The following is a 25,607-nucleotide window of genomic DNA, read 5'->3' as shown; positions in this document are numbered from 1 at the left end:
TATGGAAGGAAACTAATGTAGGAGAACTATTTGAATGCCCTGGACATCATTTTATTGTATGCTAGCAATGTTCTGCTTTCACTTGCTGATGGTTTGATTTAACTTGTACTCCCATGTGTGTTGGTCTGTCTGCCTCAGTTGGTAGCACACTTGCCTCTGAGTCAGAAGGTTGTGGGTTCAAGCCCCCTTCATTGGGATCTGGAACCCCTAATTCTACACTCACACTCCAGAGCAGTGCTAGAGGTGTTGGAGGTGCATCCTTTAGATAAGACATTAAACTAAGGCCATTTATATCTGTTGAGATGGATGTTAATGATCCCAAGGCTCTACATGAAGAGAAAAGGTAGTTTCTTTCTCCCATTGTCCTTACCAACAATCCCCCAAATAAAATTGGTCACTCATGGCTCATGGCTGTTAGTGGGACATTGATGTATGCAAATTGGCTGCCATCTTCTATACAATCACTCCACTTTACAGTTATTTCTGTGATGTGCTTTGTGACGTCCTCCGGACATGAAAAGCACAATATCAAATGTAAGGATTATTATTCGATGCTTCATAAATGCATTTACTTTTATTGCTTGTTTTATAAAATTGTAACTTGTTTTTATTTCATTTCCAGTATGTACAAAAGAATTCACTGAATCGACTGGCTCGTTGACATCCCCAAACTATCCCAATGACTACCCAAGTTTGGTGGAGTGCATCTACACAATCACTGTAAAAAATAACAAACAAATTAGGCTCAACTTCACTGACTTTGAATTGGATGGATATTCTGACTATGTGGAAATTAGGTAAGTGTCCTGTTCTCTTCCGTCTTGTTGAAATGTAATTAGACATTGCACTCTTATCGATAGATAAGTATAAGATCCTTCATAACAGGCTGAGCTCTCTCATTGGTTGGGTCAGACATCCAAGAAGGGTGAAGGAGGTGGCCATAGAAATGATCGAAGGGATACATTTTAAGGTGGGATTTAAAGACAGATAGAAAGGGGATTGCTGGAGGTATAAAGGCAGGGAATTAAAAATCAAATGCATTTGATGTGGCAACTTCCACACCTACAGGACATCTCACAGCATTTAACAGGATATACCGTAGAGTCTATTGACTGTATTTTGTGAGTGAATATGGCAGCCAATTTGCACACAACAATGTCTCGCAAACAGTTGGAGTGAGTGTCCAATTTTATTTTGGGACTGTTGGCCAGGACACTGGAAGAAACCCAATTCTCTTTTGAAATATTGGGATCTTAATAGTCCAACTGAACAGGCAAATGGGACCTCAGTTTAAAATCTCATCGAAAGGCGGTATTTCTATCAATGCAGCAAATCTTCACCACTACATTTGAGTGTCAGCATAGACTATGCGAGTTCAAAGTCCCGATGTTGGGCTTGAACCTATGATCTTCTGACTCGGGGTAGAGAGTCCTGGTAAGTGATTCAGGTTGACATCTGGCCAGAGGTCAGGAATGTTGACTATGCCCATGAGAACATAAGAATGCCTGAGATGAGAAAATGACTCAGCCTATCAAGTCCATTCATTCTACAGATCTTGCTCTATCTTCTCTATTATAAATCTGCCAGATTCCCTCAAATAATAATAATCCTTGCATTTGGTATAGCACCTTATCACATCATCAAGATGTCTCAAAGCGCTTCACAGAATATAATGTAAAGTGAATTGACTGTATATTTTGTGGGTGAAATAATTGAACACATTAACAAGATAGTTGCATCAAGAAAAGATCACCAGTGCAGAATCAGTATGGGTAGTGAGAGTAGCTTCAGCTTTACTTCAACATGATCTCTCAAATAGTTTACTGAACAACCCAAGAACTTTAGTGGACAGAGGGATTTTAAATCTTAATAAAGAGAGAATTATACTCCTAACATTTAAAAAGAAAGTTTGAGTTGTGCGTGCAGAGCTCTCGTCAGCTCCTGGCTTCAGAGCAGGAAATCTGAATCAGCCATCCTGTTGCTAATTACTTTAATGCTAGGAGCAATAACACATGAGATAGATAATCTATGTTTTTGGTGAATTTGAATGAGTCAGAAATATTTACCAGGACTCCTGAGAAAGTTTATCCAGAATTATTTGTTGTTCATCTCTGAAAATATGCTTAACTGATTTCCAAAGTATATTTGCTCTCACTTTCCACAAATCTCTCTCTTTGCTCTTACTCTACTGAAGATGAGGACCCATTACTGTGAATGGTTCCATATGTGGATTTTGAGTGTTAGAAGAATGCTTAACCACAAGAGCTTGACAGCTTATGTACGTGGGCTGATAACTGGCAAATGAAGTTTAATACAGATTAAACTTTTAATATATTTAGCATCTTGTTCTGAATATGAAGTACAGTACTCCATGGATGGGATAGAACTTACCAAGGGGAAGCTGAAAGTTATCTAAGGGTGTTAATTAACTTATTGCTCATTATGTCAAAACTGTGTGAGGCAACAATGAACAAGGCAAACAGGATTCTGAGCTATATTACAAATAGGTTGAGTTTAGATCCCCAGATGTTGTACTCGGGTTGTATAGTGTTCTTGTCACACCGCACCTTGAGTACAGCATACAATACTGGTCCCCACAACATAAAGAGGCTGCCCAGACCCCAGAGGCAATTTGAGTACTGCCTTCAGAAGTCTTGCTGCTGTTTTGCTTTACTCTGAGTATTGTGTTACATCTTGGCATTTCTTCGGCAAAGTGTCCCTGAACACTTTGGTCCAAAATGCACACATACATCATGAGGTCAATGATCTGTATAACATTTTTGACCACAATGTTGCTCTTTAATCTGGTGTTTTATCTTTAATCAATCACCGAGCTGTAGAATGCAGGTTAATATTGCCAAACTGTAGCTGTACAGTGCTCTAGTCAGACTGCACCTTGAGTACTGCATACAATTCTGGTCACTGCGACATAAGGGGGCTGTGCAGGTAATTGGAGGCAGCATAGAGGACAGCAACAAGAATGATATTAGGAGGTGATATGAGCTGTGAACAATGAAAAGTGGAGCTGGTGCTCTTCAGTCTTTAGAAAAGCCGACTTAGAGGGAACCTCATAGAGGTGTATAAAATTTTAAATGGGATTGAAAAAATAAACCCAAATCAATACTTAAGGATTCACCAAGTCAGTGGAACAAGAGGTCATAAGTGTAGAGTTGTAAACAGAAATTCAGGACAGATACCGTAAGTTTTTATTCTGAGAATAATCAACAGTTGGAACAGGTAGCCAAGACATGCGTTTGAGGTCACAATACTGGACTGTTTTATTTAAAAAAAAACAGTTTGATGTTATGATGGTGGTGTTAGGGTGGGAGTTCTGCAAGGATGAAATCAGATGGGTCAAAGGACCTTCTTCATCCAAACTAATCTTGTGATTTTGTGTGATGAGGATAAGCACGACTGTGCCCAAGTATGCTCTCACCAGTGTCCATGCATATTTGTTCTAACATGGGTAGATAGACAGCAGCCAGGAATTAGGGAGGTTTCTTTATTATCTGGAGACACAGATCCCATTTACACTAAAACCCTGGCTAGCCAGACTAATGAAGGGAGTCCTGTGGCTCAGCGGTTAGAGCACTTGATTTGCAAGCGAGAGACCTGGGCTCGATTCCTGGCAGGGTGAAACCTTGGGCAAGTTTCCTTACTCCACACGCCTGATAATAATCCCTCAAAACAAACAATAATAAATTGGTCATTTCAATCCATGACTGTTTGTGGGACACTGCTGTGCGCAATTGGCTGCTGCATTTTGCCCACAAATATCCAGTCAATTCACTTTACAGTCTATTCTGTGAAGCACTTTGAGACATCTAGAAGACGTGAAAAAGCGCTATGTCAAATGCAAGGATTATTATTATTATATAAGGGAGATCTGGTTGGTGAGTCGGAATTTCCGGCTTATGTGTAATTACAATGTGGGTACCAACAATTCAATGTGAGGAAATGGAGCAAATCTCGTAAAATAGTGGGGACTGATTTATGATAGTTGCACCAGAGTTAGGAAGTGTTGACTTGAGTTAGCATGCAAGGTCGGTTAGAGTTTGCCAATTTCCAGAACCACCCCCCACCCCAGTCAGAGAAAAGATGGACATGAGAGATAAGGTATCACAAATTAACTTGCAGCCCTCTTTGGCCCCCAGCCATAACAATTTTCCAACATGGTAGCGGTTTACGTCAACACAAGCAATCACTAGACTTGGCAAATTCGGTCAGGAAGTCAGGATTGGGGGCTACATGATGGCCGTAACTATTCATTGGACAGGATAAGGGAGTGGTGAAGCCCACTCACCTAATTAGTGGCAAGATCTCTAAGTTATCATGGGCCTTGGATCAAGGTACAAAGTGGGTCTCGGCCGATTTGGGTCTTGGCAGAGACTTGAGAATTTAACGCAATTGCTCTGGTAAACAGATGTTGGATTCAGAGAAAACTATGTCTGCTTGAAATGCGAAAACAGATTTGAGGGAAAGAAATGACTGCAGAATAAAAGCAACAATAACTTACATTTATTTGCACCTTTCACATGAGGTAGTGTCTTGGAGTATTTAACAGAGCTCAGAGCACTTAGCAGAGTTTGACTCTGAGCTGGGGAGAGAAGGGAGGTGAAGAGGAAGGTCTTCAGGTGTGCCTGGAATTTGGGCAAGGACAGGCAAGAAGGAGGGATTGAGGTACAGAGTTTCAGGGAATAGATGAAAGAACAGCCTCTGATGCTGGGGCGGAAAGGACGAAGGATGTGCAACCAGCACAGAGAAAGTAAACTGTTCATTCAGCACAATCTTTAATGAAACATTTTGTATTTGCACAAAGTTGCAAAGCACATAGTTCAAATTAGTAGTAAAGGTTTCCATAAATATTTTCTTGGTAAATTACATTTAATTGTGCAAGAAAAAGAATTGGGAAATGAAGCAAATGATACTTACCCAGTTTACCATTGTGCTGAGATCAGAAGAGGTCGATCATCTTCAGTCAGAATTTCTACCTGATAATTATCACACCTTGTAATTTCCATCCTTGTATCTCCAGCTCCTTCTCTCATCAGCTACCCTGGGACACCAGTTATACTTGCTTTTTATTTGACAGACTTCCCAAGCAGGCGATTATATCAGTTTGACTCCAATTTTTGTTATAAGATCACAATGCATAAACTTGTATTACTTGCTTATTCTAATTTACTGTATCTTTTTCTTTCAGGAATGGAGGATATGAAACATCTAATTTGATTGGTACATTTAGTGAGACTGCCCCACCACTCATCTTGTCTCACAGCAATAGGCTATGGATTAAGTTTTCGTCGAACAGTTTTTTTGAAAAACGTGGTTTCATGGCTCACTGGGATGGTACTTCCACAGGTAATAATATTGGTTTCATTGAATATAAAAAGCTGAGCTACTACTTATTCACACTGCTTATTTGCTGCTGTAAATTGCTGAAAAGTAGCTTCTTGAAAAACTTTTAGAGGTGCTATTTAACTTAAGGATGTTGCAGGTTCCCTACATTAAGTATGCCACCCCTCAGTGTGTGTTTTAATTTTATAATAATAATCCTTGCATTTGATATAGTGCCCTATCACATTGTTAAGATGTCTCAAAGCATTTTAAGCATTGTTCATAGTAGGGATGAGTGTAAAATCCACATTAAGTAGTCAACAACTGTGCTGAATTGTCTTTCAGCCAGGTAAGTAGCCTTGGCAAACAGTTTTCCCCAGTGTGCTTGTACTAAAGAGAGGGAAAACATCAATGTCCCTTCCAATTGATAATTAATGACTTCTGCTGGAGAGTACATATATGTGGATATTGGATGAGGACAAGATTGGGCTTGGCTCTCATTTCCCTCCATTGATCAAGTAGCATGCCAATACTTGTTAACTGTGTTCACACAAGAAGAATACCACTTGGAGAATGTTTCAAAATAGGCTGATGATTCATTTGTGGTACATAAGATTCAGCACAGGGACTGAAACAAGGCTGTGGATGGAAAGATGAGATTTTGCTAGTGCCTGGTTGACAGCAAAAACACATCCTAATGTATATTTGCATTTTCAATACAATACAAATACAATTTACATTGTGAAAACAAAAACAGAAGTCCCTGGGAACACTCAGCAGGTCAGGCAGCATCTATGGAGAAAGGAAAGTGAGTGACATTTCAGGTCCACAATGCTTTGTCAGAACTAAAGCAACATCAAAGAGGAAAACCTTTTTCCCCAGGGAATCCAGTGCATCATTCCTTAATCAGAAGATGTTATCACTGCCTCTGACCTGAGATCGCATTGGAGCTGAGATCTCAGGAGTTGGGGTCAATTCCCTGCTGAATATGAACTTTATGCCCAAGGGACTCTCTCTGAGGTGAAGAATTACTACCATTAGTACCAAAATCCTCTTTCATTATTCTCCTTGGGGAGGCGGAGATAAGTGGGGTCTCCTTGGAGTTGAACTGGGCACTGCTGATGACAGCACAGCCGACCTGGGGATAGGAAATCATCCATCCCACTCAAGTCCTGTTAACCCTCCAAGCCAAAGCCCTAACAGGTACAATGGCCCTAGCTGGACGAGCAGTGGGAAAGCTTGCCAGACAGCGATATCAATGGCAAACTATTCGAGTTTAGCTGGTTAGACTCCAGCACTAACCCAACAACAAATTACAATTGTATAGCGCCTTTCACGTAGGGAGGACATCCCAAAGTGCTGGACAGTCAGAGATTTGGACCTGAGCAGGGGATTGGGATCAGGAAGGATAGAGGGCAGGGAGGATAGGGGTAGGAGAGTGATCGAAGGCACGATCGAAGATGAGGTTGTTGAGACATGTCTTGAAGGAGGCAAGGGAGGGAGCAAGGCAAAGGGACTGTGGGGTGGAGTTCCAAAGGGTGGGGGGTGAGAGGCTAAAAGCCCGACTGCCGATGATGAGGTGGGCAGGAGGGGGATGTGGAGCAAGATGGAACCTGCTGAGCGAACAGAGCGTACAGGTTGATGTGGCGTTAGCAGATCACAGAGGTAGGAAGGAGCAAGGTAGTAGAGGGCTTTTGAAGGCGAGAACAAGGATTTTTAACTATCCAAAGCATATTCTGGGTCCCCAAGCCTTGGCTCTTGCCAACCTGTGCCTCATACTTTCTGGAATTAGGTAAGCAGGATGCGTCCATCTAGGGAGAGAGTGCGTTCCATTCGAACAATCTATCTCTTGCATTTCCATATGTGGGTGGGATGCATGGAATTCTCATTTTGGTTTGGATACTCTTAAGCATGACTATGGGTTTCAGACACCTGGCTGACTATAGAATCATAGAATATTACAGCACAAAAAGAGGCCATTCGGCCCATCATGTCTGCTGGCACTTTGAAAGAGCTACCAATTAGTCCCAATCTTACCCCATAGCTCACAAATTCTTCCTTGTTAAGTACCTATCTAGTTCCCTTTTGAAAGCTATTTTCAAATCTGTTTCCACCACCCTTTCAGGCAGTGCATTCCAGACCATAACAACTTTCTGGGTTAAAAAAAATGCCTCCTCATCTCCCCTCTGGATATTTTGCCAGTTATCTTACATCTGTGTCCTTTAGTTACTGATCCACCCACCAGAGGAAACAGTTTCTCCCTATCTGCTCTATCAAAACCCCTCATAATTTTGAACAGCTCTATTAAATCTCCCCTCGACCTTCTCTGCTCTAAGGAGAATAATCCCAGCCAAGTGAATAAGTAATTTAATTAGCAACACATATTCAACCCCACACTGATTGTTAAGAATTATCTTGGAAATCTGAGAAATCCTTTTTATTGCTCACAAGTCTAAAAAGTCTGTAGTCCATGGGTTAAAGGAACAAATACAAATAATAGCCCAGCAGAAATAGTGGCCTTGCTCTGAAAATGTTCCAAAAATGTTATACGGAGCCTATTGGGCTGGGACTTGGATAAATCCTCATGATTTTTACAAGTGTACACACCATAGGTTTCCAGTACTGAATACCTCTATTTATTTCAAGTATAACAACCCCAGTAGGAATCAACCCAGGCTGCACTCGTACATTTCTGAGTGCCCAGATTTGTAACCATAATAGCAGATTTCTTACCCCTTCCCCTTAGTTGAGGAATGGTGTGTGACTTGAGGACACTTGAACAAGGGAGGACACAACCAGCTTGGCTGCAGAGAGTGACTGACTGCATCATCATGACACCTCTGGAGCTGCTCCCATATATTAGAAATGCTATTTGTTTTGGCAGCTGAATAAAATCTGTGTTTTCTTCAGGTTGCGGTGGGACACTCACAACATCAACAGGAAGCTTCACCTCTCCCAATTATCCAATGCCGTACCCACACAACACAGAATGTTACTGGCGTATTCAGATCAATGCGGGCAGTATCATTGAACTGGACTTTGATGCATTCCACTTGGATTCCATCTCTGGATGCAGTTATGATTACCTAGCTGTATGTATTCAAGGTTCCTACTTGTGTTTGATGTACAAAAAAAAATCTCCAGCCAACAATGTTATTTCAACGCCAAAACAGGCCAGCCAGACTACTAAGATTTGAATTGTTAAATAGTTTCTTGAATGAACAGATATTATTCCTTGCATTGATAACATTTCAAAGAGCTTCACAGGTAATTGCCATCAAGGGCAGTGACTGCATATTTGAAGGTAAATGATAATACATGTAATTAGTCATTTACAATTCAAATTTAACCCAAATTCTGTGTTCTGAATATGTATAATAATACAGACTGTACAGCACGGAAGTGGACTATTTAGCCTAACTAGTCCATGTCAGTGTTTGTACTCCACAAGTCTCAACTCACTTCTTCACTCTCTCCCATACCCTTCTATTCCATTCTTCCTCATGTATTCCTTTCTCTCTTATGTTCTATTCATTTGCATTTGATATTGTTTATTTTACATTGAGAGGGTGCCTCAAAGCACTTTACAGGATTTACTGTTAGTGTGGTGACTCTGTTTTATAGGCAAACTATGGCAGGCAATTTGCACACAGTAATGTCCTACAAACAGCCATGATTATTTGGAGTTTGTTGGCTAGGATACCAAACAGGTTCTAGTGCCAGATATTATTTCTTGCTGGCTTAAGTTGATAGAAAAGGCAGTCCGTGCTTCAAAGCATTGTTTTAATTATTGCATCATATAGCGCATATGTGGTTCTCACTGCTAAGTAATATTTGCAACATAAGGAAATGAAAAAGTACAAGAAAGCAGAAATCCCTCATCACCAGAAAAAGTGCTTCACAACAAACTTCTGTGAAGAATTCCATGTACACCAAACTAACTCGCAAAAGCTCACTCTGACACAAAATAACCTTGGGGCCGAAATCTTGTGAATCAGGTAACTTTGTGGAATTTCCTGCTGGAGCAAAGTGGCATACCAATTAGGAGGATGACAACTGAACTCTTCTATTTTTAGTTGAGTTAAGTTGGTATCCCGAGGGTCCACAAGTCCAATGACAATGTGACCCAGCAGGAGGTTCAATCAACAACAAGAAGATTCAATCATTATGAAAGAGCAGGGTGGAGATGCAGTAAGTCTTCAGTTATTGACTGGCCTTGTTGACTGGATTCACCATCATCACAGGTCCCAAATTCACCCCAACTCTGATCCACAGATATTTAAAGATTAAACCTTTCCTCATTTGATGTTCCCTTCATTGTAATCTCCAAGTTCTTGGCTAATATCAATTCTACATAATTTAATTCTGCTCAAGATCAAAACGTCCAGGCTACAATAACTCGTGCCCTGTTTGTACTGTGCCTTTCCCACCTAATTAAAGAAAAAATATCTTAATTCAAAGCAAAAATCATAGTAGAAACCCTTGGAGATAGTTCAAGCAAAATATTGATTTGAATCACTGTTATATTATTGCAAGTTGATCCAAATTGATTTAATCTCTGCTAACATGTCAGATCCTGTAAAAGCTCATGTTCCATTGAGGTTATTCTGGGAAATTTTATTGAACATTTAAAAAGGGAATTCTCTCTGTCGTCACTGATGAAGAAAAAGATCAGGTGATTATAAGGACAGTTAGAATGATTGAGTTACAGCAGTGTACACAAAAACTGAACAATTATTTGAAAGAAAGGGTCAGGATCAGAAGACTCATGGATCTGTGCACAATTAAAAGCAGATAGTTCATTCTTCAATGTGTTGTACATGATGATAATCCTTATTTGTACATATAAACTTACTCTTTCAAAATTCACAGATTACGTTTGGCCATGCATTTTATCCCTATTTGTGGAAGGATGCTGACACAGTTTGGTGCCAAGTTTGCCCATGTTAACCAATTGCAACACTTCACAGTAAATTATTGTTGAAGTCCTAAAACACTTATATTAAGTGGAACAGTTATTTTTGAATTCTATTCTTTTTTCACACAAAATATACAGTCAATCCACTTTACAGTATATTCTGTGAAGTGCTTTGCAATGTCTCAACGCCTTGATAAGGCACTATATCAAATACAAGATTATTATTATTCCTTTGCCTAGTATCTACCAAGAACCAAGAATCATTGCAGTTGACCTATTTCCGGTTCTTCACATCCTCACAAAGAATGCTTATGAGAAACTGTGCTAGAGGAGCCAGGGAAGATGAACTGAGGAAGAAACTAATCATCTTTTGTCAGCTCCCTGAACTGATCACCCCTATCCTCGCCCATCTCTACTGGCTCCCCATGCCCCAGAGGATCGAGTTCAACATTCTCGTCCTCACTTTTAAACTCCTCCACTGTCATGCTCCTCCCTACCTCAGCGAACTATTGGTACCATGACGCTTGGTGGACACTGGCATCCTCCATTTCCCCTACCCTATCTGCCCCACCATTGGTGGTTGAGCCTTTAGCTTTTCTGATCCCACCTCTGGGAATCCATCACAGAACCCCTCTGCTTTGCCCCCTCCCTGGCCTCCTTCAAGACCCATCTAAAAAGCTTGCTCTTTGATTGTGTCTTTGGCCCTCACCCCTCCTATCCTCCACCATTCTTGATTCCAACCCCCAGCTTGGGTGCAAATCCTTAACTGTCCAGTGCCTTGGGACATCCTTCCGACAAGAAAGGCGCTATACAAATGTAATTTGTTGTTGTGTCTGTATTGTACTTTCATCAAATCTAAGTTTGGCAGTACATAGTGCCAGTTTAAGCTAAGACCTTATCTGCATTATCTTCTGTATCTCTCCTAGGTCTATGATGGAAACAGCACAAATTCTTACCTCCTAGCTACGTTGTGTGGTAATCAAAAGCCAACAACCATCCGCTCCACAAGTAACAATATGTACATAAAACTCCGAACTGACAACTCAATTGGTCGAGGGGGATTTTTTGCCAAATACAAATCTAGTAAGTAAATGAATGAACAACTCAGGCAGGTCAGAAATCACTTTAGGGTCAAAACTGTGATATTGCTAAATCTGGTTGAGCCCAAAAATTTGAACGAGGCCTTGGTGGCAATTTGTAAATGATAGAAAATTACTTCCCTGGCTAGGATCGAGATAAGCCAATAACTCCTAAATAAACTCAGAAAGACCAGTTTAGATACTCAACAACAATCTCTGTGCGATTCCAAGATGGTGGCACCCACAGCTTTCCAGAGAGGTTTGGAAGTTACTGCTTGGTGAAGTATTACAAATCACATTATGATTCTATTCCTTGAACAGGACATTGAAGGCATTTAAGGGGAAATGTGTTCAGAATACCACAATTTAATAGGGGATAAGTGAATGCCTAAGTTAAAACTCCACATTTGGAGTTACAATCTCGTTCCAATGTCCGATTTTTCAAACTTTAAGAATAACTTTATTTTAATTCCCAGATTGCCAGAATGTAATCATTGCAAATCACAGCCGTGGAGTCTTGGAAAGTATAAACTTTCCAGAGGATTATCCTCCTGAGCACAACTGTAACTGGACTATACAAGCAACAGAAGGGAACACAATCGATTATTCCTTCAATGCTTTCGATTTGGACTCCACTTATCCCAGCTGCTATTTCACGTGGGTTAAGGTAAGCTTGTGTGGTGCCTTGGGACATCCTCCCGATGTGAAAGGTACTACAACAAACACCTGATAACTCCAAGGGTAAAAGGCTCAGTGACGAGTTATCAGGAGTGGCGAGTGAGGCATATGTGTAAATACATAAATAGATGCAGTCAGGATATTAATAACATGATGACTTAAAATGATAGTGACAAGTTAGTCCAGGGTCAAGTTATCAGGAGTTTACTGAGTTTAATTGTTTTTTCAAAGAAAGGATTCATTCTCCTTTTAACTTCCAAGTGTTAAAAACCACCATATTTTCATGCTGGATTACTTCAATGAATCGTGGCACCAAATGGAAATACCTGTATTGCTTAACAGATATATTGTGTCAACTGGCTCAGTTGTGCGAAATTCAGAGTTGCATACAAAATACACCGTTGACTACACTAAATCCTGTGAATCACTTTGAGACATTTTGATGATGTGATAAGGTGTAATAAATAATTATTGTCACAACTATATGAATTCATCCCGTTAAAGGGATGCAGCAAGGAGAAAGGTTTACTTTTAATTTATGAATTAAATTTTAAGATGGTATCTGGATGAAATGTTTACTCTTGTTCCTGGAATCAGAGAATTAACAATGTCACAATCCTTGCTTGCTAAATAAATGGGTAAAAGTTTCTATGAAAAATGAGTTTGGGCAGTCTGAAACACAGCCCCTAATGTTTATGGGTTTAATGGCCAAATATTCCCTTATTGATGGACTAATGTTCCCTTAATCGTACATTAGACTGGCAATGAGAGAGAACAAGAAAGGCCACTGAGGGGAATGAAAACATCCTGGTAGTCCAAGGGAGCTTTTCTAAACCGGTGGTCACAGAAGAGGCAGATTCACTGCGCTATGTGTGGCCCTCACATACTTGAAACCAACATTTAGAACCCTAGCATTGTCATCCCTTAACGTATCGAACACAGTTCACCCCAAATTGTACTTTACAGCAGGTCTTCAGGGATTATTTGACCCTGGAAATCTAGGATAGCAAAATTTGCAGTATTCCTTTGCCATTTATTTTGAATACAAAGACTAAATTGAGGAATATCAGAAAATGTGTTACTAATTCCTTACGTAATACCAACCTTAAGCACTTGCCTGTATGCAATGCATTACTCCAGGTTTCTGATTCTCGTAGTTTTCTCTCCAATGATAATTCCTTCACATGTTTCATGCTGAATTGTGCTTCTCACCAGGAAGCTTGCAGGGTGTTTCAGGTACCAGTTATCTACCTAAAGAGGACTCATTTCTACCAGCCATCTGATAATCCATGTTATCAGGTTGCTGCCAACGTCACTTCCTATTTGAGAGAAGGCTGTCATCTGGCTGTGTACAGGTACACAGTGAAAGGTGTCCAAGTGCTATAACTGAATTTGCACTACAATGAAGCACATTACAATAGTACCCATAGTGTATCACTGACTATTATCATAGACACACTATGAAACACTCAGATTTCACCTCTACAAATGTTGCGGTTTGCCAGAATTCTCACTACCAGTTTCGTAGCACTTACTCTTGTTACAGAAAACCCATGTAATAAAATGCTTCACTGAGATGGTTGAAGTTCAACAATCAGATGAGTTGTTTGAGTTAGCTGCTCCTCCAGCAATACAGAACTTAGGTGGTTTCCAAGTGCTTGAAAACATAAATTAAAAGATTATATTAATTTTGGTATTTCATCGCTCTTTTCACCGGTCATAAATACGTCTCAAAGCGCTTCATAGGATTTTACTCTCAAGTTTATTGACTGTGTACTTTGTAGACAAACATGACAGCCAATTTGCACACAGCAGTGTCCGAAAAGCAGTATCATGAAGTGAATGACAAATTTTAGCTGAGGGATTATTGGCCAGGACACTGGGGAAAAACTCTCTTTATTTTGGATCTTTAAAATCCACCTAAATAGTCAGCCGGAATCCCAGTTTACATCTAATTCGAAGGACAGCATCTCCAACAATTCAATGCTTCCTTCAATACTCCACTGGAGCATCAGCCTGGACTGTGAGTTCAGAGTCCCAATGCAGATCTTGAACCCACAACCTTCTGACTCAGAGTCAAGAATCCTGCCAACTGAGCCAGGCTGACACCTGGATGACTTGGATTATAATTTTGTGGGATTTGGCATAAAGGGGAAAGAGAGAGAGAGTCTTGCTAGTTTACCCTGGAATTCTCATCAGTTGGATTATCTTTTTGTGCTCGAACCAGCTAATTCCCTGTCATGATCCAATATTTGTTTCTCTCTCTCTCTCCCTTGTAACTAACTAATAACTCATTCATGATATTTTCTTCCCTCTTCTCCCCAATTTAGCTATATGATGGACCCAACGACAAATCTCCACTTATTGGTACTTTCTGTGACCAAACCATTCCCCCAGCAGGCACATCCAACAGTTCCAGTCTTCATGTAGTGTTCTGTACAGAGCTTAGCTACAGTTCGGCGGCTGGATTTCAGATGCTGTGGTTACAGAACGGTAAGATAAATCACAATGCTTCCTTACATTGTCTGCCCCACTTGTCGCTTGTCCCAGACTATCCTAGTGTTAATCCATTAAGAATTGTTTGGATGTTATGCTGCCAAACTCTTATGTGACACTCTCATTTCCTAACTGGCTGTTCTTTTTCCTGCGTTAATCAATCTGGCTTTGGTTAAATTTCCTCTGCTGGGTGAATTCTTACACGAGTAATTCCTCAGAGTGTTTTTAAAAAAGATTTTAATGTTTTATTTAAGTATGAACTCATAATAATGGAATCTTTTGCAACAAGTGGCTATGGAAACTAAGACCATAATGGCGATTAAAAGGTTCTTGGATATGTATTTCTAGAGAAACTATATAAAAGGGAGAAAGAGCAGTAAATTGGGTTTAGGGAGTATTGTCGGGAGCTAGCAACACCAGAACAGATTCTGTGGATTGAATGATCTATGCTCTATGATTTGCTTTTAGCCACTATGCCCCAAAGCTTTGAAACTCTCTCCCCCAATCCCTCTGCCTTGCCCCCGCCTTCCCCTCTTTTAGATTATGACCCAATACCTTCCTCTTTGACCATGTTTGTTGTCACCTCCTCTCTCCCACTGGCTCTGCGTTATACTCTGCCACTGTTAAGCGCTCGGAGATGCTGCCCCACGTGAAGGGCAGTTTAATGATATTACAAATAGTGTCTCAAACTAAGGATTATCTCCAGCTCTTTTGCCTGAAAGCCTCATAAATTAATCACCGACATTTCAAAGGAAGCAAAGCTAAGGAATAATGGGAAAGGGCCAGCATTGAGAGGACTGGGAACAACAGTGAAATGTATTTATGGAGCAGCAGGGATAGTCACAGAGGGCATGTCGGCTTCTCGGCTCTTCACATGAGAAATGCTTTATGCATTTCTCTGGAGATTTTTAGGGAATCTGATATTTGCCTTCACTGGCCTGGTTTTGATTTAGCTCTCTGCAGTGAGATCGCTTCCTGTTGTGTGACACCACCAAGCGGTTGACGAAATAACTACATTAGATTTCACCACTGGTAGTGTTCCATTAGTTTCCAAGGGGCCTACTTTTTCACCAAACTGAAGCTATTTGTTACATTTAAAAAATTTCCGCCTACAAATACATTGTCACAACATTTAAGAAAGTACAGCTGAGAAATATTTGGCACTCCAGTCTGGTCGATCCTTATACTCCACACAAGTGTCCATCCTAGATCCTATCCCTAGTCCCATATTCCAGCCCTTTCCCCATATCCCTCAACTTTATTCTCCTCCCACTGTGTATCCAGTCTTTTTTGAATGTGCATATGGTTGACACTTTAACAATCTACGTTGCAGAGAATCCACACTACCTCTCATTCCACCACTCTTGTGAAAAAGCTCCTCCTAATATGCATTCTTGATTTAACCTCTAGTTGATCCAGACCCTTTAACCTCTGGCTAAAGTATGCATACACACCAAATTCTACTCTTTTCCCCTTAATCTTCCTGTCTGGTTGCCTGGTCTTATTTGGTGCTTTCTGCGATCACTGCACTCTTGATTTTAGCTACTTTATCGACTTCACCCCCCCCCCAGATCCTGTCCTCTTTTCTCTTACTCCTTTCCCCCTTCCCTATCCCATAACCAATTTTAATTATAGACTTTTCTACGGGCCTTTTTGACCACATTTACCAAAGAAGTCATAATCCTCAGTTACTAGCAATAATTATCAACATATCATTGATAGCAAGTTTCGCCCAGATATGTGTGCTCATTACTTATACCAGGCAGTGCTGCTCTATAAAGCAATTCAACTCCACATAGCAAGACTGGTTAAATGTGTTACTAAACTGAGGTGGTCACAGTTTACAATTTCAGAAACCTGGAATTTCAAGCCAAAAAAAAGTCTAAATTGTGTCTACTTTTCATCCCTATCCATGATCCGATTTGGCCAGTTATGGGAAAAATAAGGGAGATTAGAAGAAAGGGATTTGGCCTGAGGAAAAAGCTAACTTAACCCATATTTAAGGATCAGAGGCAATGTACAGTTAAATTTTCTTATTACAAACTCACTGGAATTGTGCCTCATTAGGACCTCCTGTTGAGGATTTGGGTTGGAGGGAGCAGCGTTCAGATTTGTGGCAATTTAAAAAGTTTGCAACAGTATATATCCATCTCAAGACATTCCTGTTTGACCACACCTTGGTCATCTTTTCCCACTCCCCTCTTCTCCCACCCTCAGCTCGGGTGCCAAGCCAGGACTGTTGAGCACTTTGGAATGGTCTCCTGATGTGAAAGGCACTATATAAATGTAGGTTTGCATTGCATCTGAATCAGGTTTTGACCTTTACTTTTGAATCCCAACATCTGTTGTCTTAGAACTTCATGCTCGACAGATTCATCCTGTGGGCTCAGTGAATCATAATGCACTCCCACAACAAATTTTTTGTAGACCTACTGCTCCACTTTCAAGGGCGCCACACCCTCTGTCCTCCAGAAAGCAACTACAGCATAATTATGGAAAAGGACACGCAAATAACAAATCAACAAAGATTTTTCTCCTCTGGATTGAGCATGCTCTGAAAAGTTAATAATTGTGGCATGCGTTCATTGCCAACACACAAGCAGATTGTTGTGTATATTGCCAAAAATATTCCATCTAGGATATTTGGAAGGCAGTGACTTTACACCTTCACTAATTAACTAATGAGAAAAAATCAAACTGATAAAGGGACATGCAAACAACAACTTGTATAGGGCCCTGCCCGAAGCATAGCGTCTTTCGGCACTGCCCATTGCCGGGGGTTGAAGTTGAGCAAGGGAGAAAGGGGAGGTGGAGGTGAACATGGGAGCGGTCAAAGACGTAGGTCTTCAAGATAGATAAGGAAGAGACCAGGCAGAAGGTTTGAAACCGGGAGTTCCAGAGGTTAGGGACATAATGGCTGAAGGCATGGCTGCCGATGGTGGAGCAGAGGGCTTGGGCTTGGCATCAGGCCTACACAATGTTAACACAAAGTGCTAACGTAGCTTTGTCTTTTAGATGATGTGAAATTTCAGCATTTTCTATTTTTTAAATCAGATTTCTGGATTCCTAACTCCTTTTTAGCTTCGCTGAAGACCATATATGGATAACGTTTTCTAATGAACTTTATTCTCCAACATTGTGACATCCCCGCTTTCATTTTGATGTAATGTTATCCATGTCCAAAATCATGCTGTAGTTGCTTCCTGGAGACAGAGGGAATGTCGCACTGAAGCAGGAGGTCTACAAACAGCATGTTGTGAGAGTGCATGATTCCCTTATGATTCACTGAACCCCGTGAGATAAATCCTCACCACAAATCATGGCTGATTGTGGGGAAATTGCTGTGCGCAAATAGGCTGCCAAGTTCACCCACAAAATCTACAGTCACTTTACAGTAAATTCATTAATTTGATAAATCATCCTGAAATGAAAAGCACTATGTCAAATGTAAGGATTATTATATTTTGATTGATCAACAGCCCCAGATACAGAGAACCACACAAACTTTAAATACAATCACCACTTGAATTCTTAATAATTATCCTTGCATTTAATGTTGTCGAGACGACTCAAAGCAGTTCACAGGATATACTGCAGTGTGGCTGTGTGTATATTGTGGCTGAGCATTCTTAAATCAAAATTTTTCAATCTTTTTCAAAAGTATAAGCCAGTCTTTTGTTACTATTTACTTTAAGGATCCAAATTCAGCACTGATAGTGCAGTTTTTCAACACAAATGACTAATTTTTATGAACTTACATGGATCAGCAACCATTTCCACTGCTGTGTATTTCAATCTGCCACGGGACTTATTTGGTTGACAACATAACATTTACTGGTGTAATAAATCATCACTTCAGCAATGTGCCCCTGTGCTTCAGCAGAATAACTCAGCATTTCAAAAGCTGCAGATATTTTGCTGTAGGTCAGTTTCTTTTTTAACTGGAATCTTCTGTTTGTTGTTTCATCTCCTAGCAACGTTGCAAGGTCAGACATTATCACAGACTCTTGCTAGGGTTTTCAGGTTTTTTTGGGGCCAAATGGAAAAAATTATGCAATTTTTTTCAGTTTCTGAGCTGATGGTCATTTCCCCATCTGGCTCGTAACAGCTTAGTCACCAAGTCAAGCGTACGTAGATCAACTTTAGATAATCTTGCACGGAAACATTTTTTTAATTGTACAGTTTTTTTTCAGCAAAGTTTAGATCAGAATTTTTCTGTCCGTCCTTTAAAATGGCTCTCTGGAGTTTCCAGCAATTTATCCGCACACTCTGAAAGTTAACTTTTCATAAGGCCAGGGGCTTTGTCGTTAGGTAAATGCATTAAATTCCTTGTGAATATTTTTGTGCCAGGCAGTGATTTCCCCAAAATGATTGCAGTGCAGTCATAAGGCAATAGAGTCTAAATTGCTCTCTGTTTCCATTGTGCCTGACAAAGAACAGATAAGTCTGTGCGAGCAGCTTCTAGTTACACATGTGAAGCTGCAAAAACATTCACCGTCTGTGAGATTTCCTGAAATGGGTTAGATTCCTGAATTTGTTTTTAAATTTCCTATTATTCGTAGCATGTGAAATGGAAGGCATTTTACTCTTTTTTCTTTCGACTTGTTGTAAATATTATCTTAATGGGTGATTCTATAGTTTTTTTTCTGTGGAACTTGAGGCTATCTTTTGTTTTGTTCGCTTATCTAAATTTATTTGAAATGCCCCTGATATTTGTGTGAAAATTAACTTTGAAGGAAAGGTGAGTTTCACTGACCTCAACCCTCAGTGGTGTGTGCTCAAATGGTTCTCTTCACGTAGGGAACTCTACATCTAAGAATCGATGCAGGTGGCTGGCCTATTGAACTGTTTGGCAAATTCCGAGAGTTGAAAATAAATGTAGTTGGTGAAATTTCAAAGAAATGAAAGATGTGTACTAGATTTATAAAAACTGCAACTTGTGGATTCCTAAACTGCAAGGTCTGAGGAGCCCAGTTTGCAATGACATTTAGAAACCGCACACCAATAAAACCTGCAAGGATTTTTCTCTGTACATTTCTGCATACATGCAAATCCTCTTCATTGTACATCGCCCACGAAATATACAGTCAATTCACTTTACACTATATTCTGTGAAGCAGTTTGAGATGTCTCGAAGATGTGATAAGGCACTCTATCAAATCCAAGCATTATTATTATTTCTGTACAGATAAGGCTATCTTAAAAGAACCTACTGCTTCAAAAATTAAGAATAAATTTCAGAATGGTCCAAGCTCTGTAATGATGACAAAAAAATATAAAACTAGATCCAGGTGGAATTTCCCTCCACTGTCTATTGCTAACCTGAGATCCTGCCTACTGGTGTGTGGGTTGGTGTGGACATCAAGTGAGGACAAGATTGGGCTCACAGTGAAATATCCTGCCCATATTGATTGCTCACAAGTGACTGATGAGTTACTGGAGTGGAAGTGTACCTCAGTCAGGGAAAAAAAGAGTACAGATACTTTTGGGGGAGAGGAGAAAACTTAATGGGTGAAAAAATCTTCTATTCGAACAATCTGGGTCTGGAAAAAGGCTTTGCGAATGATTCCTTCCATGTGAAGTCAGAGCAGACAGATGAGTCATTCTAGAATAAGGAAGGAAATTACAGCTGTGATTGAACCCACTGCAACACTGTTCCCATCTCTATACTGAGAAAAACTGGAAAGCTTTATTTAAATAAATGACTGGTGAAATACTTCACAAAATAAAATTGCTACCAGACTGCTGAATTGGGACTCACTCTGTGAATTTTGGAATAGGAGGAGCCTTTTAATCATTATCACCACAGTTTAGAGCTTCACATGCCAAAATTCAAAATAAGGTTAAGGTCCTTTTAAAATGCAAGAACAAAATGGTGTGGAAAAGCAATGATTGCACAAGATAATACCGTTGAATATATGTTAGAGGGAAATGACTCACAGCTTCTGTATTTATAATGCAGCCCCTCCTTCTCCCCTCCTCACTCCCTATCTTGACAGTGGAGCATATCCCTCTCCCTAATCATCTGTTAGTGCTGAGACTTGCTCAGTTTCCATTGCATTATTTGGTTGCAGTGGGATGATGTCCAATACCTTTGCTATGAAGATGGAGTGTCTCTCTGTTGTCAGAGGGATTCCTCACTTATCAGCAGCTTCAGAAATCTGATGGGCTCAGTGTTTACTCAACAATATAATTGACTAAAAAGGAAGAATGCCAACTGGACCTTAATCTTTCATGATTCCATTGATATAATGATAAAACAAAACTGCAGACCATTGTTTCTATTTACAATTCCCCTGAGCCCCCATGTGAGGGAAGAGGAAATTGATGGCCTTCTGGTACTATTCATTCAATGATCACCGCTGGCTTTAAATTCAATTCCTAGCTGTCAAGAGGAAGAAAGGTGAGGAAGTACTCTCGTCCCCTCTCCCTCCCCCGAATCCCTGACTTAAAAAGCAATATAGGAATGAAGATATTGTGGCACATTCTGAATTTGTAGCCTTTCTCAAAACCTTCTACCATGTTTCTCTGCTCAAATGCTGCACTCCATTTGTTACAGCATCCTGGAGCTGCTCCATTCACTTCAATGGGGTCAGCACCTCAGAGCAGTGTGGGGGCTGCTAGTTCGAAATTAAACCACAATGGCAAACTGTTTTCTATGATTGTGCGGCTCCAGATCAGACATTTGATTGAATGGCATTGCTCCAAGAAGCAAACTGTCCCACCTATAGTGTATCTAAGAGAACCAAGCAGTGAAAGAGATCGTGAGTTTTTGTGAGGCAAAAGCAAATAGAAATGGCAGTTTCTATCTGCTACAAAGGAGTCTAATTTTAGTGTTCTTAATAGGATTCCTTTATAAGTCACAGTGACTTTTAATAGGCAATTCTCCGCCCCTTTAAATTTCTTTAACAATGCATGTTCTGGGAATTGTATTTTCACAAATATAAGTAGCCTTTCTGTGTCAAACATGTGCTTATAAGAACATAAGATAAGAAATGCTCATTGGAAAAAGACTCAGGTCCACCTAATTCACCTTACACCTTCCTGGCAGTTGCATGCACATATGCCCCGAACTACCTATGTACTATATCTAATAATGTTATTTCCTAAAAGAAAACTATCCAACCTTGCGTACAATCGCAGGCCAGTGGCATTTGTCAAAGGAATTCTAGAAAATGCTCCATTCAATTACTTTGGTCAAAGGCTTCAAATATCTTTGAATGTCTCATTGTGGTTAATGCTGCTGAAAACTACTGAAGTGGTTAGAGTTGAATGTATTTCAAAGGCACAGCTTCCCTTCAGTTAGGATGTACCAAGAATTCAAACAGTGGGTTAAAGAAAAAGGGAAACAAATGCACTATTAAAATGTTGCTTAATGAGTTCCTCCAATGGCTTGTGGTAGATAAAGAGACAGCCCTAAGTCATACAGTTCGGAAAGGCATAGGGTTGAATCCCATGAATTGTAATGGCCCAACTGAGATCAGCTAATTCAGTCTACACTGGAGCCCTAGTCTTGCTATGCCTTAGTAAATTAACTATCCCGTTGTATAGCCCAGTATATATATTTGGAGATGTGATCAATTTACTAATTTAGCTAATATAGTATCAGCAAATGCCAGTTATTGTTCTCATAGATATTACTTTTCTTTCTCCAGGATGTGGTGGAGATCTGTTTGGACCGAATGGAGCAGTCAGCAGCCCAGGCTTTCCCAACTGGTATCCTCATAACAGGGAGTGCCTATGGTTCCTTCACGTGGATGAGGGCAACAGTATTGAGTTTACTATCCATGAGTTTGATGTGGAATATCACAAAACCTGCAACTTCGATGTACTGGAGGTACAAGCGCTACATTCCAAGAAACCTGCGCTTATTGAATGTCAAATGACCAAGATAGTGAATTTGCTCTCATGCATTTCGTGTGGAGCTGTGCTGCTTACTGGGAAGCTCGCAAGGATAAAATCAACCTATTGAGGGCTCACTAGATGCTTCCTACTGCTAGTCTACTCTTTGTATTGAGCCACAGTCAAACGTTAAATGAGATTGAAACGGTCATGTTCCATTTCACATTGCCTTCATCCTATGTATCATATTGGCACATTATGTCAGTCATCCTGTTTGGTGCATTGTGTGTTTTGTGCCAGCATCAACATCGCAGAGAAAAGTTGCAACACGATTGATATCACTACCAGCATGGTTGCCAAGCAGCTGTGTATATTTAAGGTAAATAAATCTCGGGGACCAGATAAATTGCATCCAAGGATCCTTAAGGAACTAAAGGAGGAAGTCACAGAAATGCTGACACGCATCTATCAAAAATCACTGAATACTGGAGAGGTGCCGAGGGATTGGAGAAAGACAGATGTTACTCCTATTTTTAAGAAAGCTAACAAAAGTGACCCAGTAAACTACAGACCACTAAGCTTGACATCCGTTGTAGGTAAAATTATGGAGACTCTTATCAAGGATAAAATCACAGAGCATCTGGATAGAAATATATCATAAATGATAGCCAATATGGGATCATGAAGGGGAGGTCTTGACAGTCTAATTTACTGCTTTTCTTTGACGGTGTGACAAGGGAGCTTGATAAGGGTAAGTCTGTGGTGGATATTGTACATCTGTATTTCAGTAAACCTTTGATACAGTTCCTCTTGAGAGGCTGGTACTGACAGTAAAAAAAAAGCAGGAATCAATGGAGGTATATTACAATGGATACTCAATTGGTTGACCGGAAGAACCCAGAGGTTGGTGGAACAGGGAATGTCATCAGACTGGGAAAATGTTACCAGTGGAGTTCCACATGGGTCTGTTTTGGGACCTCTTTTGTTTAATATTTTTATAAATGATCTGGAACTAGGAGTCGCAAGCACAGTGGCTAAGTTTGCAGATGACACCAAGCTAATGAAGGTAGTAGATTATGAAGCTGAACAAGACAGGTTACAGGAGGATTTGATCATACTTGGGAATTGGGTAGATCAGTGGCAGATGAAATTCAATGTGGAAAAATGTAAATACTTCACATGGGAACAAAAAATCCTGGAAGGACTATCATTTGAACGGAAGGAAAATGATAGTATGGAACCTGGGGGTCCTGATTGACAATAAATTGAAGCTCTCCCAACAATGCTGTGTGTCAGTGAGTAAAGCAAACCAGAAGGTCGGGTGTATCAAATGATCAATTACAAGCCGAAATAGTGGGGTAATCCTGTCACTGTATAAATCATTGGTGAGACCATACTTAGAGTACTGGGTACAGTTCTGGTCACTACAGTATAAAGAGGGTATTGAAGAAATTGAGAAGATACAGAGGAGGGAAACCAATATGATTGAGGGAATGTAGGGGCTGGACTATGAGGAACGACTAAGTAAATTGGGCATCTTCATGCTGGAAAAGAGAAGATTGAGAGGCAACATGATTGTTGTCTTTAAGATTCTAAAGGGCCAAAATAATATAGATCATGACAGGCTGTTTCAACTTGTCTAGAATAGTAGAACCAAAGGACGCAGCCTGTGATTGATTGGGGGATAAATTCAGAACAAATATACACAAACACTATTTCAGTGAGCAAATAGTGAACCTGTGGAACAGGCTCCTTAGGCAGATGTTTGAAACAGGAAGTGTTGATTCTTTCAAACACAGATTAGATAGTTTTATTTTAGGAAATAACAGTATGGGATATAGTACACAAGCAGTTTGAGACATATGTGTGTATCGCGACCGCCAGAAAGGTGGAAGGCAAACTAGATGGACCTTAGTCTTTTTTCGTCTAGCATCTCTTAAGTTCTTACGTTCTAACATATCTTTTCAATGTAGTTTCACACAGAATTCAAGTGTATTGGAGATGAAGTGTCTTGCACATCCAGAGAATAACTATTCTTATTTATTAAAAGAAAGAAAAGACAGGACCCTAACTCATATTGCTTTGGCTCAAATATGAATTCAAATGCAAGATGGATAAGATGTTCCACTTTGGTAGCTGTCAGATTTAATCCAGTTTCAAAGTAACACCAGAGCATAAACTAAAATAGAGCAATTTGAAAACTCAGACATTTCAATACATTACAGCAGCTTGCATTCATGTAACATCCATCCTGTGAAGCGCTTTGAGACGTCTCAATGACATGATAAGGCACTATAGCAAATGCAAGGATTATTATTATTTTCTGAAAGTCTTTTACAAGGATGATGGGGATTCGCACACAGGAAAGGGAGAAGTAGAGTTTGAGGCTGTTGACCAAAGACATGGTTAAAGAGAGAGGTTTTAAAGAGTGTTTTGACGACAAATTGTAATAGAACTGGATTAGTGGCTTATGTTGCTGTCTGTGGTGATTTGAGACAGAGAGCATATGAGTATGGGAGAGAAATTGTGTATGTTGTGTGTTGACAGAAGAAGAAAAAAATGGAAGAGGAGAGGGGAGCAAGGCAAAATAAAATGTAATACTTTCTTGAGTTCAATTAATTCAACGATTTTATAATTCAACCCCAGTAATAAAAGTGCTTAATAGCAGTGGTAGCCCAGCCTCTTGTGTTTATGTTGCATAGGTTTACTGTAGTTGCTTTTCAGTCACTTTATACTTTTATTCCTCCCCCCACCCCACCCCCATTGCAAGCATATCTCTGCTCGAGCGTTTTTTTCCTCAACATTTGCCAGCCTTATAAACCAGGCTCTGTTTTGCTCAGAGGTTTGGAATGCTGACTTTAACACTAAAATCAATGGAACTAATAAAGCAGAAGAGAGAAAAAGCCAGGCTAAAACCACAGGCTTATGCTGATGTCCCCTGGTCTAAGCATTTAAATAATGCCCATTCATTCAAACATGGAATCTCTTCTTTGAATGACTGCGTATACAGATTATCAGTCTTGTAACAAAAATACCCCACAATGATTAGGAAAATATTTTCCACTGATTCATGATACAAAAATCTGGTGGTGTCTGGCTTCTAACTTGAGTCAAAACATTCAAATATGTTGCTAGTTCTGCAAAAGGAAAAGTGCCTTTATTTTTTGTACCCCTTCCCCTCCCCCAACACTGTCCGGAATAATTTATTTTGCTTAAGTAGTTCTGTGCTCTGAGATGCCATCCGGCATGGAGGTTAT

At 40.1% G+C, this 25,607-nt stretch overlaps 1 protein-coding gene across 1 annotated transcript in view; it reads left to right on the top strand.

The window, feature by feature from the left end:
• cubn (cubilin (intrinsic factor-cobalamin receptor)) overlaps positions 1-25,607 on the top strand; it is a 157,897-nt gene that overhangs the window by 40,531 nt on the left and 91,759 nt on the right. Inside the window, 7 exon segments of the mRNA XM_042331818.1 lie at positions 623-797; positions 5,204-5,361; positions 8,248-8,429; positions 11,182-11,338; positions 11,811-12,001; positions 14,343-14,505; positions 22,164-22,345. Coding sequence (XP_042187752.1) covers positions 623-797; positions 5,204-5,361; positions 8,248-8,429; positions 11,182-11,338; positions 11,811-12,001; positions 14,343-14,505; positions 22,164-22,345 — 1,208 coding nt within the window.

The sequence above is a fragment of the Callorhinchus milii genome, unplaced genomic scaffold (assembly GCF_018977255.1).
Source record: "Callorhinchus milii isolate IMCB2004 unplaced genomic scaffold, IMCB_Cmil_1.0 Scaffold2, whole genome shotgun sequence".
Classification (NCBI taxonomy): Eukaryota; Metazoa; Chordata; class Chondrichthyes; order Chimaeriformes; family Callorhinchidae; genus Callorhinchus; species Callorhinchus milii.
This window is presented reverse-complemented; position numbering and strand designations above follow the sequence as displayed.